Below are 14,738 nucleotides of genomic sequence, written 5' to 3'. Positions count from 1 at the left end.
TCAAAAGTCAAAATCATCCAGCTTTATTTTCTTTTACACAATAATTACAATTAGAACTGGGTCATTAACTTTAAAAGGAAGAATCCTGGGGCATTTTTTGTTAACAAAACTGATATATAGGGAAACAAGACAAGCAGTGAAGGATGCTGGGAATATTCATGGCTGTCAGCCAAAAACACTTTTTGTAGGCTCTGATTTTGGTTTGTCAAAGACGGTTTCTCCTCCGGTGCATTCTCGGCTGAAGACAGATGGCGCAGCAGAGCCAGCTTGCTCTGAAAAAAGAAGGTACGGTAGCTGATTAATGCTTCAGCAAGAATAGTTCTCAAACAGTCACAGCTATGACAAACCGAAGGATAACATAATAAGCACAGTAACACCAGAGTCTACATCATGTATGTTTCAAAGCAGGGACATGCAACCTGTTCAGACGCACCAGGCTTTGAGGGGGATGTTCTGGGTTGCACTCTAATCACCAGGTGGGACTAAAATCACCAATGGGGCAAACAGAGCAAATACTCCATTTGATTTAATTAGAAACGAGTTACTTTGTGGCAGTTGTTAATGTTCGTATGTAATTTATTTATTCAAAGTTGAATTCAGTGGAAAATTTCAAAGGGTTCCTTGGGCTTCATCACTGGAGCTCTGTTTATAAAGATCCAGAGGTATAAGAAGCAGAGAAGTATTGCAATTAAAAGCTTCATGTTTTTAAAATAAAAAAAGATGGAAGCTCAATATGGTGATAGCAGTATCTCTTCAGGGGAACGTGTTTATGTTTTCCTTTTTCATGTCTGGGGATAAATTATTCCTGAGTTATTTTAATAATTCTTGCCTCTGGATGAGGGAAACTTTGAAAGATTATTTTTATTCAGGAGATGTACCACTCCAAAAACATTCCACAGTGCATAGTAGATAAACCTCTGAGTGATCAGAGCCCAATAAAACTGAACTTGCAGTTTTCATATTATATACTTTTCCCCCAAGTCTCTGTTTTTAAATCATCAACACACTAATAATTGTTAGCATTTTTCACAATCTATATACTAATCCGGGGGACTAATAAGCTTGTTTAGGATTTGTGCTATAAGACTGAAGACATTTAATTATTGCTTTCAAGAAGACTTTGTATATGTTTCAGCTTTCAGATTCATAATAAATATTTTAATACGAGGATTTCTATCAATATTATTTAATTTGTTTTCTTGCTTTTTTAAATGATTTCCTTGCTTTTTAAATAGTTTTCCTTGTTTTTTTTCTGATTATATCTGTAAATTTCATAAATGCCTAAGAAAAACCATCGCAATACTTTGACCTAAAACATGACCATTGTCTATCTTGGGAAGCTGTTTGTCTAAGAAAATAATTCTGTGATTAAAGGATTAAGTTACAGGGTATCACTGATTGTAAGGAGAGAGTAAGCAGGACAGAAGTGTTCTGGTTATCTCTGATTTATTTTTTCCCCCAGGGGCATTACAGGAAGAAGCTGAAATGAACAAGAGACCTTTCCTCCAAATGATCTTGCCTTTGGGCTCTTTCTCCTATATCGGTGGTGGCGAACCTATGGCACGCGTGCCACAGGCGGCACGCGGAGCTGTCTCTGGTGGCACGCAAGCCATTGCTGGACCAAGCTGCTCCCCCCTCTTCTCCGTGCATGCGCAGTCTGGGAATAGGTGAGAGGCTATAAAAGGAGCAACTTTCTGCAGAAGCAGCATTCAGCTGAAGACAACTTGAGGGCGAGCACAAGTCGGAGCGGACAGTGAGCGAGCGAACAAGCACGAGCTGACAGCTCGGTGGCCATGCCCACTCAGTGGCCGTGCCCACCTGGCACCCGGCGATGCATAAGTGGGTTTTGCGTTGCAGTTTGGGCACTCGGTCTCTAAAAGGTTCGCCACCACTGTCCTATATCCCAATTTGGGGTTTTTCTTAACATAAACGTTTTACATTTAGTCAGAGATGATTTGTTAAATAAGGACAGTTTTCCTATTAAGTAGGTAAAGCTGTAATAGGACAGAGCTGGTCTGGCCATGTAATTAAGGCACCAGGCTAAAAATCAGGAGACTGCAAGTTCTAATTCCACTTTAGCCATGAAAGCTGGCTGGGTGATTTTGGACCAGTCACTTTCTTTCAGCCCACATTGTCAGTCTCAGGTGTCAGGCTAGTCAGTCAATTCCTGTTGCAACCAAAGGATGAATTTAAAAAAAGCAGATCCTGCAATTGCAAAAAAAATGCTAAGAAGAAACAAATAAAAAACAAGGCTGTAACAGACAATTTTAACTCATATTTCATACTGTGCTACATACAGCTGTTGATACTCAAATATTAATTTCATTTTAGTAATGATCTTAAAATGGCATAAGATATGTAAATACAGGAAAGCCTAATTCACCTTCTTCTAAGAATGTATACCTCATTTACTTAATCTTATGATGCTGGTAAATCTCTTGACTATTTATGCTTTTCTTATTTTTCTGTTCTTTCCTTTTAAAGCATGCAATATTTTAAAGTGTTATCCTTCCGCTTATGAGCTGGCAAAAAAATAGACTGACATGCTTTGCACTGGCTCTCTATGCCAGTGATGGCGAACCTTTTAGAGACCGAGTGCCCAAACTGCAACACAAAACCACTTATGCATCGTCGGGTACCGGGTGGGTGTGGCCCATTGGCTGGGTGTGGCCAATTGGGTGGGCGTGGCCCATTGAGTGGGCATGGCTGCGGTGGTAACGGCAGACTGGGTGGGACTAAAAAGTTCAATCAATCAATCCCAACTTTGCAAGATCTTTTTTTTTCCCACGAGAAGTTGAAATTGACTGATTGATTGAACCTTTTTTTTTTGCACACGACGGCGGAGGCCTAAAGTGAAAAGGTTTTATAAAACCCAGCTGAAGGCCTAGGACTGGGGCGATGGCACGTGTGCCCACAGAGAGGGCTCTGAGTGCCGCCTCTGGCACCCGTGCCATAGGTTCACCACCACTACTCTATGCAATCTCAGTAAGGAGGCTGGGGGAAGGGATGCCCTTAGGGTTTCAATGCAGGACAAATTAAGGAAAATTGTGAGTAAATTCTTTTAGCTTTGTTTTCCTTCTTACCAAACATGCTAGGTATCCACTAATTGCTCCCTTAAGGGCTGAAGATCAGATGAGTGTTGATAGATGGCTAGACTAGTGGGTTGAACCATTGAAAAAACCTTGCTCTAGTTTTGTGCAAAGGCAACCAGGCTTTTTGCAGCTACCTTCAGGGTTTCATACAGTTCTGGAATAGTTCTGTTTAAACCCATGTTTTAAATTCCCTTGTGGGGGAGGGGAAGGCAGTTGGGGCAAAGATTGCGAAGTGGGAAGGAAGTTTCTTAGCTGAAGATGCACATGGCTTTTCCCCAGACTAGTTAGCATTGGACTTGCAACTAATCTGCAAGGAAGCTAATCTGTAAACCCCACCCTCACAGATCAGCTTCAGGGGATGAGGTGGTGCTGCCTTTAGAGACAGAAACAGTTCAACCCCAGCCCACCCTATGAACCAGGCATCCCAGTCGATTGTGGGTGGGGGTGGCAGAGGGCAGGACAGTGCAGTAAAGCAAGATTCTCCTTGTTTCAGTGAACATCCTCTCTGCATCCATGGTTCAGCTGCTTCTGACTTGGGTTGACCACTGCTCATTGCAGGGAATCCACCCTTTCTCTGCTAGGTCCATATGATCAGGGATCTGGTTGGGAAAGAGCTGGCTCCCTCTACCCCAGTGGTGGCGAACCTATGGCACGTGTGCCAGAGGCGGCACTCAGAGCCCTCTCTGTGGGCATGCACGCCATGCTCCGGAGATGGCAACTGTTCCTCTTCAACCAGCCGACCGCTAACTCACCGAGGTCCCACATGGTCGGATGCATCCCAGCACCCATGCGCTCGCTGGCCTCTATGTGGGGGCCGATGGTGTCAGGCAGCAGCCGCCCCGGTCCCTGCCTCGCCTTGCCCTGTGACAATGGCACCCCCACCCTGCCTTGCCTTACCTTGCCTCTCTCCACAGGACGAGCCTCCTGCCCACCGCCCCACCTGCCAGAGACCCCCTGGATCTCCCCCAACCATGCCTGGCCCCCACAGGCATCCCTCCCCACGAGCAACATTGAGGTGATCACGCCCACCTTGGCCACACCCACCAAATCTGCCATGACCACCACAGCCACGCCCACCCAGTGGGCCATGCCCACCTGGCACCCGGCGATAAATAAGTGGGTTTTGGGTTGCAGTTTGGGCACTCGGTCTCTAAAAGGTTCACCATCACTGCTCTACCCCCTTCCTTCTGACAGAGGAAGTGGGGACAGATGAATCTTTAGTGTACGTAGGGAGATTTGAAACAACAGATTTTCTGGTTGCCAAAATCAGAATGGCCCTGGCAAACAATGCCCAAGCTCCCTGCCTACAGAGTCTAAAATAGAGCCCCTGACTGTATTATGCACTACATCAGGGGTGTCAAACTGCCGGCCCATGGGCCGGACGCGTCATCCGGAAGCTGCGCCCACCCCATTGCTGGCAATGGTGAAAAGGCTCCAATACATTGCGCAAAGTCACGTGACATCGCGAGTTTGACATGTCTGCACTACATCATCAATGAGACGCTGTAGATCAGGTGTGTCAAACTCGCAGCGTCACGTGATGTGTTGCGACATGTCCCAACCTTTTTGCCATTGCCGGCAATGGGGTGGGCGCGGTTTCGCTATGATGCATCCGGCCCGCGGGCCGGCAGTTTGACACCCCTGCTGTAGATTGTTCGTATGGTAACACTTCATTCATTTATTCATTCACTCACTCACTCACTCATTCATTCACTCATTCATTCATTCATTCATTCATTCATTCATTCATGTTGTATAGCTACCCATCTCAAACCAATGACTCTGGTTGGCAAACCATCATAAAAACAATCTAAACAGTTAAAACACAATACAAAAGGAAATTCAATGCAAATAGCAGTCAAGAGATATTATAATCTGTTGGTGTCCATGTAACTAAGAAATTACACACTTGGGACCCTAGGCATACAGCCAGGTGTTCAAGGCCTTCCAAACAGCCAATAAGGGTCAGGGCACTCCTCATCTAGAAGAGAAAGTGCTGTTGTTGTTGGATATAGACAACTATTTGTCCTCAGGCTACATTTGTGAAGCAGTCTATTTCCTTGTCTCAAAGGTGCTTTTTCAAAGCCGAACAAGTTTCATTAACAGCTTCTTGGATGAGAAGCAAAATGTATTCTTCTTCCTCCTCAAGGAAAAAAACCAGTCCAGTTGCTTTGTTGAAAAAACACCATTGAGACAACTATGATCTGGATGACTGAGAATCTCCATATGCAGTCTATTTCTTATTTTACTTTCCATTCCATATGCCATGGCACGATAGATCAAGAAATTTGTTTAATATTATTAGTCAAGAGGATTGAAGATTCTCCATTATACATTACTTCAAGGCAAGACTTCAGTTCTTAATGCTCATTATTGGGACTTATGTTACTTCAGTGAACTTAATTTATGGAGGCAGTACGGCACAAATAGCATTTAAAAGCAGAACTGGGACCCCGAAGTAAGCTTTTATCTTCTTGTGTCACAAGAAGACAAAAACCAGAGGCAGCTGCCATTGTAGCAATAAATCCAGCATGAAAATCATGTAGACGTATCACACACTCCCTCACCACACTGCCTCATGACTTGATAGGTTTTGGATTTGATTTCTTGTTGGCTAGACAGTTTTCCTCTGGCTCCTTTGAGATCTTCTTCTTTTACTGGAGGACGTTTCTTTTTCACAGGAGCTGGCTGAAAAGACAAGAGAAAGAACACTTTGTAGCAGAAAATGTAGTAAGCTCAGGTAGCAGTCACAAAGATATAATTGCAACATCAGGCCGTTTGAGCAGGGTGGTGAGAATCATAGAAACATGGGGCTGGAAGGGAACTTGGAGGTCTTCTAGTCCAGGGCTTTTCAACCAGTGGTACGGGTACCACCTGTGGTACATTGGCACCTGGCAGGTGGTACGCGACCATCCTAGAAAAGTGGGAGCGGGGAGGGGAATGAGCTGAACCAGTGGCAGCACCGCAAAAGCCTGAGCGAGAGATGGCTGGAGCTGCAGGGCTGTCAGGGCTCAGCGGAAGCACCAGGATCACCGCTTCTTCAGGGCTGTCAGGGCTCAGTGGAAGCGCCAGGATCAGTGCCAGGCTCCAGCTGGTGCTTCTGCTGAACCCAGAAGAAGCACCGATCAGCTGGAATGTTGCAGCCTCTCCAGGGTCTTGTGATTTACATTCAGATGCTTGGCAACTGATTCATATTTATGATGGTCACAGTGTCCCAGGGTCATGGGAAGTGACCAAAACCTGCTGCAACCACCCAGCAGACGGGGGGAATAAAAACCAAACACCCCCTCAACCCCCACCCCCGCTGCCAATCCTCAAGAGAAATGCTCACAACAATGAAAACCTCGGAGAGGAGGAAGAGTGCGGCCGGGTGGGCAGGCAGGTGTCTTGCTCGGCTGTGGCTTGGGGGGGCACTTTTTTCAATGCCATTGTAACTTCGAACAGTCACTAAACGAACTGTTGTAAGTCAAGGACTACCTGTACTTCATCACTTTTTTCCTTTCTTTTTTTTTTTTTTTTTGGTCATCAAGTTTTTGACACCTTGCTAGGCGACTGGTGGTACTCGGATGTTGCCATATCCTAAAAGTGCTACAATGGGTGAAAAGATTGAAAAGTCCTGTTCTAGTCCAATAAGGTAGTATTCTTATTCTATCCCTGTCAAATGGTTGTCCAGGCTCTTCTAGAAAGCTTCCAGTGATGGAGCACCCACAACTCCAAAAAGCAATTGTTTAATTGTACTCACTGCCAGGAAATTTCTCCTTAGTTCTAGGGTGGATCTCTCTTTAATGATTGCCACTACTTATCCTATCCTCAGGTGCTTTGGAAAATAGGTCAATCCCCTCCTCTTTGTGACAGCACCTGAAGTTCTGGAAGACAGTTGTCATGTGACCCCTAATCCTTCTCTTTGATAGGCTAGACATACCAAATTCCCTTAACTGTTCATCATATGGTTTCACCTCCAGAATGGAATGGAAATAGAATGGAAATCCATTTGTTGTGAATATAGTCTGAATTTCTGCGCCAAGCAGAGGCTTTAGAGAACCACATTTAACTCCAATTCTACAATTCTGAGTATGCAGAACTCAACATACTGAGAAGGAAACAGTTAGGAAAACTGCCATTAAACCATTGGCCAGGATATCTTAGCCAAAACTTTTGCAGTCCTCTGCAGTTACTGAGAGAGAAGACAGTCAGGTTCCCAACCTCTCATCAAGGGAGGGAAAAATAAACCTGGACAGACCTTTTCCATGGAGGAGTCGGTGCTCTTGAACTTCTTATCCCTGGAGGTGTCCCTGCTTTTGGTTTTCTGCCAAGCCAGTAAAAGTTACAAATTCTGTTTTTGAAGATTTTGGTGATGGTGGGCTACCACTTTCCTGGGTCTTGACTTCAGACTTTCTATTTATGAGTGTTTTTATGTTGTTTCATATCTTGTTTTATTGGGATTTTATTAGTTCTTATTATATTTGAATGCTTGTAAGCTACTCAAAGTGACTAGGTGGAAATGAAAGTTTACAAAAAACTAATTGGGGACATTGGACACTCAAGAGTCAAGAAGAAGGATAACTGGTCCATATCTGCTTAGGAAAAAAAACCTTCTTCTTTTGATTGAAGCTTAAGTATATTTATGCACATATAGCAATGAATCTAAATTTTAAAAAGCCTCATTGATTTAATTATGATGAAAGACCGAGAGAGTTAGTGAAGGAGATGAGTGGCATGAGGGTCTGGATGTGTGAAAAGGTCTAGAATGGACCCTGGAAAAAGGTATGGATTTTGAAAAGGAAAGAAGAAAAAGAAGTGAGATTTGTAAGCAGAATTACGGAAGAAAGAAGATATATGGCTCCTGTATGAAAGAGTAATCAAAGATTAATTTCCCAGTAAAATAAATGAAAAGTGGTAATAGAAAAAGAATGTGTGGATGTGAATTCTCTAGCACTGTTAGAGTGAAACTGAACAAGTCCACCCAGCTTACTAGATGAGGAAGAAATGGCATTTCGTAAGTCATAGGGAAAAGGCCTGACTCATATTAGCTTGAAATGGCAACTGTTTTAAACTTGCAAAGTCTTTTGTTTCAAGCAACAAAACAGCTTCATGATAGTTTCAAGGTTTTCAGTGTATATTTCAAGTAAGTACATTTTTTCAGTGCCATTGTAATTTTGGTCACTAAATGAATGGTTGCAAGTTGCAACACTGTATGAGTGTTGGAATACATGTTAGAATGTATTTTGCATTGCAGTAACTACAGAATTATTCAGCCAGTAGATAGCAGTGTTTAATTTACATTTATGGTTATAATCTATGGTTCCTTTATGTTCTGAGGAGAGTTTCCTGAGACAGTTGAAATGGTTAAGCAGCAAGGCCCATGGTGACTGTAGACTACACTTTATTTGATCTGTATGACTATGTAGCCATCTTCTGCTACCAATCTGTATGGCTGTATAATAATCCTCTGCTACCATTTCTATAGAATAAAACAGAATTTCTAACAATGGGCCTTTGATTCAAATGAAAAAGCATATACTCAAAGAAATGCCCATACAGGTAACCCTCAACTTTCAACCATTCATTTAGTGATCGAAGTTACAATGGCACTGAAAAATGTGACTTATTTTCACACTTATGGTTTCACACTTATGACCACTGCAGCATCCCCATGGTCACATGATCAAAATTCGGGTGACTGGCATGTATTTACGGAAGTTGTCCTGTCCCAGGGTCATGTGATCACCATTTGTAGCCTTCCCAGATGGTTTCTGACAAGTAAAGTTAGTGGGGAAAGTTAGATTCATTTAATAACCGCATGATTCACTTAACAACTGCAGCGAGTTGCTTAGCAACTATGGCAAAAAGGTCATAGAATGGGGCCAAATTCACTTAACAACTGTCTTACTTAACAATGGAAATTTTGGACTCCACTATAGTGACAAGTCAAGGACTACCCGTATTTAGGAATCTTTAAGTATCTGCACAGAGAACATTTATTGTTGACATCTGAACTAAATGTAGAAATCCTGCTGCAGCTAATGTAATTTAATTGTAAGAGACAATCAAGGTGTCTTGTTTGTTAAAATTACATATCATGGGACAATTTGGAGAATGCAGGGCAGCTTTATGCCTGGCAGTATACACACCAGACTTTTGCTCTTCAGAAGGTCATTTGAAAATGTATGAATGAAAGAATGGAGATTAATGGTACATTTGTTGACTTAGACAAAGGATAGGATAAACAAATAGGCTAAAATGCTTTTATGTAATTGTGTAGTTGAATGTGGTAAGAGAGAAATACAACAGAAATAAAGGCAGACCTTGATTTATGACCACAATTGTGCCCAAAATTTCTGTTGTTAAATGAAACATTTGTTAAGTGACTTTTGCCCCATTTTAAGACTTTTCTTGCTATAGTTGTTAAGTGAATCACTGCAGTTGATAAGGTAGTAACCTGGTTGTTAAGTGAATCTGGCTTCCCCATTGACGTTGCTTGTCAGAAGGTCGCAAAAGGGGATCACATGACCCCAGGACACAGCAAAGGTCATAAATGTGAACCAGTTGCTAAGCATCTGAATTTTGATCACATGATCATGGGAATGCTACAAACGTTGTAACTATGAAAAATGGTCATTAAGTCACATTTTTCAGTGCTATTGTAACTTTGAACAGTCACTGAACAAAGTGTTGTAAGTTGAGGAGTACCTGTAACGCATGTGCCAGGCTATAATAATTAGTGAATAGTTCAACACTGAGCCAGGAATAAGAAAAGACTATGTAATATTCTCATGACTATTTAATGCGTTTATGGATAAATATACAAGAAATGCTTGTGAGGACATCAGAAGTTATTTAAAGGCATGGACATTTTGTATTTTTGTATGCATATGACGCCATGTTCTGAAATGAGATCCTGAATATTTGTAGAAAATATTAGATGCAAATTTTAGATGCAATATGGAGTATGAATATCTAATTTATCAAAGACTAAGGTGATTGTATTGCACAGAAAAAAAGGAATGAATGATTACAAGTAATACATATACGGAGAAAATTTAGAGCAAGTATATGAATTTGTGTATTGAAATGTGTCTACTAAAAATGCACAGAGAAATTTTAAGATGTCCAAATGCTGTTAGAGTGATAGTGGAAAATATGTGCTCTGTTTATTTGGGAAACTAAAATGCTGTTGCTCACTTTGCTACGTGTATATTTGTGTAGGTCGGGAGAAACATAACCATTGAAATGTGATAGTTAAGAAAGGTGTGATATAACAAGAACAGGTAAGAGTCAAGAGTTAATGTAAGCTGAATAGAAAAGCAAATAAAGAGTGTGAAAAAAGTACATTGAAGTTGTTTAGTCTTATGGAAAGAATGAATGAGAATTTCTTTGCAAAACAAGTATAGGAAGGAGTGAATATATCAAGAAGACCAAATAAGTTGTAGTTGCATACAGATTGATAGTGAGATTCTGTAAAAAAGAAAGATGAGAAATGTAAAGAACAAAAGGCATTTTATTAAGCAGTGAATTGTTGCAGTAGAAGTAAGTATGGTTGGTAGGCAGAAAACTCTGGAGAGGTATAGAAAATGGAACTGGAATATTGAAAAAATTTAGTTATGATTTCTTTTTTTCTTATCTGTAGCATACCATTTCTTATACTTTGTGCTCTCTGCTTCACACTGCATATCCTAAAACGGAATTGTATGGTGGGTAGATAGATATTGAATTTCTTTTTCACCTGCCTCCATGTCGTTGTGCACATCATGGTTAATTAAGTTTACTTAAGTAACCATCATTCCTATATAAAAAAATCAGTCAGATAAACTGCTGCAGATTTATATTCAGCAGAATGAAGACCATCTGTTTCAGCTGAACAACTTGCCAAGGAAATCTAAAATATTAAACAGAGACAGTATAACCCATCTGCCTCTTTGCATTTTAAATAATGTAAGCTGTGAAAGTTACCCTCAGTTTGCAGACTGTTGGTTTTACTGTCTCCACCTTAAAATAGTGCTTTCTTTTAGGATCAACATTTGGCTCATGCATGTTTTATGGGAAGTAATAAAAATGAAGATAATTAGCACATTCCTTGGTATATGTAGAGAGGTTTTGGGACATACATCCAGTATAAGAAAGATAATCAAATTATTGATTATCTTTGTTATAAAATGGAGAGGGATCTTGGAGTCCTAGGGGACAATCACTTAAACATGATCCAGCAGTGTGCTGCAACTGCCAAAAAAGCCAACACAATCCAAGACTGCATTAACAAGAGGGATAGAATCAAGATCAATCACATGACATGTTATTACCACTTTATAATGTTTTGGTAAGATCACAAAATGAAATATTGCATCTAGTTTTGGTCACTAGTTGGGACTTTAGAAAGAGTGCAGCAAAGAAGAGCAATGATGATTAGGGGACTGGAGGCTAAACATATGAAGGACAGTTACAAGAATTGGGTGTGTCTAATGAAAAGAAGATCTAGTGGTGACATAACAGCAGTGTTCCAATATCTAAGGGGCTGCCACAAAGAAGCGGAGATCAATTTATTCTCCAAACCACCTGAAGGCAGGACATGAAGCAATGGATGGAAACTAATCAAGGAGAAAACCAACCTAGAACTGAGGAGAAATTTCCTGACAGAACAATTAACCAGTGGAACAGGTTGCTTCCAGAAGTTGTGGGTGCTCCAGCACTGGAGGTTTTAAAGAAGAGATTGGACAACCATTTGTCTGAAATGGGGTTTCCTGGACTAGAAGAGCCCCCAAAGTCCCTTCCAATCTGTTATTTTGTTACGTTCCAATTTCTGCTGAAATGAGAGAAACTCATAGTGAGAAAAAATTAGAACCCTCTTGGGAGTAGAGCAGAGAACCATGAACCAGACATGAACATAGGAGAATTTCTCTCTCCATTGTTTTACATTCTTTAATTTGGCTACATATATGTGAAAGAATGAAGAAAGAAAGAAAAATCCTTTGCCTCGTGGACATTATATGCTACACTATATGTTACATATAATAATCACATAGTTGTCAACTAATGGCCAATAAATAACTGGAATGAGAATGTCCCAATCTCATACCCTCTAAAAATGTTGGACTTCAACTCTTGTAATCTTAAGAACTACATCCATAATGTTTGGACATTATGGGGACCTCAAGACACCAGGTTGGAAAAAATGATGTCCTGGAATAATGGATGATATGTTTTGTTCACTGGCCAACATTTAGTACAACAGAAAATGTGTGTTCTACTGTGTCACTGAAGAAATTTTCCAGTTTTCATTTTGGTAATAAAGTGAAAGAATAATAACCACAGAAATTTCAGTCCTACAGTTTTGATTTAATATGGTCTCCCTCTTCATTCCCACTTAGTTCCATGTCCATACTGGGTATTATGTGTTTATCCAGCATAATTCTTGTATAGCAATGACTGAAAATAAGTATAGATTGGTACAGACATACATCTCCTGTTCAAAATATATTTAATGAACAATGCAAAATTTTGGAAGAATTTTAGGACAGCTGCAAGCTGATAGCAATACGTTTTTCTGGCTTTTTTTAGAAATGTTTTATTCATTTTTTTACAATAACAGTCCTTAGTGCCTAGTATACAGCGTGTTGTCTTTGTTCATAAATTTTGAAAAAAACCCCAATCAATAGTAGTTAATTAACAGTCAATAATAATTAGTGTACTTCCATAATTAGTATATTAATTAATAGTATATTTCTTTGATCTTCCCTTCTCCCAATAGTATTCTCCTTACCTTAAACAAATATAATTCTTAATATTTTCAATACATAAATGATTAAATATAAAAACATTTTTTCATGTTTGTACAAATAATAATAACGTCCATGTTTTTCTGGCTTTTTGAAGCATGCATCAAAATAGTGTGCTTCAGCAGAACAAATCATTTCCCATAATAAAAATCCCAAGGAGAAACAACATCCAAGATCAGCAGTGAGACTATTCCCAGAATTATGGAAATAACATGCAATAATTGGCAAATTTTGTCAAAATCCTCTTCTCTCCTTGCACACCCATTAAACAAACTATCCTACAACTTATCTGAGACAGACTGATGAAGAATATACACTCTCCAGTAGTCCTTTCAGCTCTGATTTAGGGTTTTGTTGTTCAGTCGCTAGTTGTGTCCAATTTTTCTTAATCCCATGGCCACTGCACACCAGGTCCTCTCTTTTTCCACTGTCTCCCAGAGTTTGTCCAAATTCACGTTCATTACATAAATTACACTAGATCTAACCATCTCATCCTCTGCAGTCCCCTTCTCCTTTTGCCTTCAGTCTTGCACTACATCAGGGTCTTTTCCAATGAGTCTTCTCATTTGGTGGCCAAAGTACTTGAGCTTCAGCTTCAGCAACTGTCCTTCTAAGGAACAGTCAGGGTTGATTTGACTGATCTGATCTCCTTGCAGTACAAGGGAATCTCAAGAGTCTTCTCAAGCACCCCAATTTGAAAACATTAATCAAAAGATTTAGGTCTACAGTTCTTTAAATAGCCTCTCCCAGGAGTTTCTAAATAGTTGTGACGCATTCCTGCTCCCAGATTTCCTTCTGTCCTTTTGTTTGTATTAAGAAGTTCCCTGCTTTTATACATGAATGTTCCCTAAGTACATGTGAATTATCTTTACTATTTCATCCTTTTCCAACACAATGGAAAAAACTTCAGATTTGCAGATATCTAATCAAATAATTAATCTTAATATTGTAAGATGTTTGCTGCCAAAATAAGCTTAATTCTGTTAGAAATTAATAGAACCTTCTGCTCTTTAACCAGCCCTAAGAATTTTGATCTTGCATTCAGCAAACAAGACCCTCAAGCAAAAGGAAGAAATATATTTTAGCAATATTTGTTGCATATTGTAAATAAAGCAGAATTCTGCACACAATTGTAAATGAAAGCATTTTATTGAGTAATATGACCAAAGTGTTTTAAAACACTGGTCTATAGCTTTAAACATATTCTATGAGAAAGAGAAAAAGAGAAAGCCAAGCCATACTCTGGCTACTGCTCTAATTTAAAATAATTGTAAGCTAATTTTTCACAAAGACACATTTATTATTGCACCAAAGATGCCAGTAAGACTGTGCAAGCAAAAAATCAGTGAGATGGAAAATAAATCATGAGTTTTTTCATTTCTTACCAATGACTAAATCCACCAAAGTTGCAGTTTCTCTTAGCAATAGTTACAATACTTCTTGTAAATTAAGCAGTAGAAAAAAAAACAATCATACCTGGGACATTGTTGTGACACTTTTTAAAATACTGAGTCTGTAGTTCCTTGGATTAATATCCAAACTCTGCAGTAACCTACTTCCTTTAGCTTATATAGGCTCTTCTATGAAGTCATTCTACATGGTCATCTTCCCAGTCTAGCTTCTGGAGTGTTTAAGGTTGACAACATGTTACTGTCGAGAGGTTTATTCTTAGCCGTGACTGAAGTTTGTAGCATTTAATAAACTGTACGAGTGGAGTGAGAGGAACATTACAAACAAGAAAAGACAGCTGCGCTAGCAGAGCTATACAGAAGCCTTGTCCTTTCTTTAGGAACAAGTGTGTCTTCAAAGGAAGCCCTGGGGCCATTTATTTATAGCTATAAAGGGCAATGCTTTTATATTGCAGATGCTCCATGAA

General features: G+C 40.0%; 1 protein-coding gene across 1 annotated transcript; it reads right to left on the bottom strand.

Annotated features, from left to right (window-relative positions):
* On the bottom strand, positions 1 to 14,519 carry MUSTN1 (musculoskeletal, embryonic nuclear protein 1). The gene is made up of 3 exons (XM_015819689.1): positions 14,339 to 14,519; positions 5,660 to 5,780; positions 1 to 272 (listed from the first exon to the last, which is right to left on the bottom strand). Exons 1-3 carry the CDS (start codon positions 14,345 to 14,347, stop codon positions 166 to 168), a joined length of 237 nt encoding a protein of 78 aa, XP_015675175.1. The 5' UTR covers positions 14,348 to 14,519; the 3' UTR covers positions 1 to 165.
* Positions 14,520 to 14,738: the final 219 nt, after the last annotated feature.

This window comes from Protobothrops mucrosquamatus, unplaced genomic scaffold (assembly GCF_001527695.2).
Source record: "Protobothrops mucrosquamatus isolate PMUCROS unplaced genomic scaffold, P.Mucros_1.0 scaffold967, whole genome shotgun sequence".
NCBI classification, from domain to species: Eukaryota; Metazoa; Chordata; class Lepidosauria; order Squamata; family Viperidae; genus Protobothrops; species Protobothrops mucrosquamatus.
This window is presented reverse-complemented; position numbering and strand designations above follow the sequence as displayed.

Coding starts and splice junctions, on each gene's coding strand:
- MUSTN1 (XM_015819689.1), bottom strand. Junction 273..5,659: donor TCAAGTCATGAGGCAGTGTG/GTGAGGGAGTGT, acceptor TTCTTTTTTCAG/AGCAAGCTGGCTCTGCTGCG.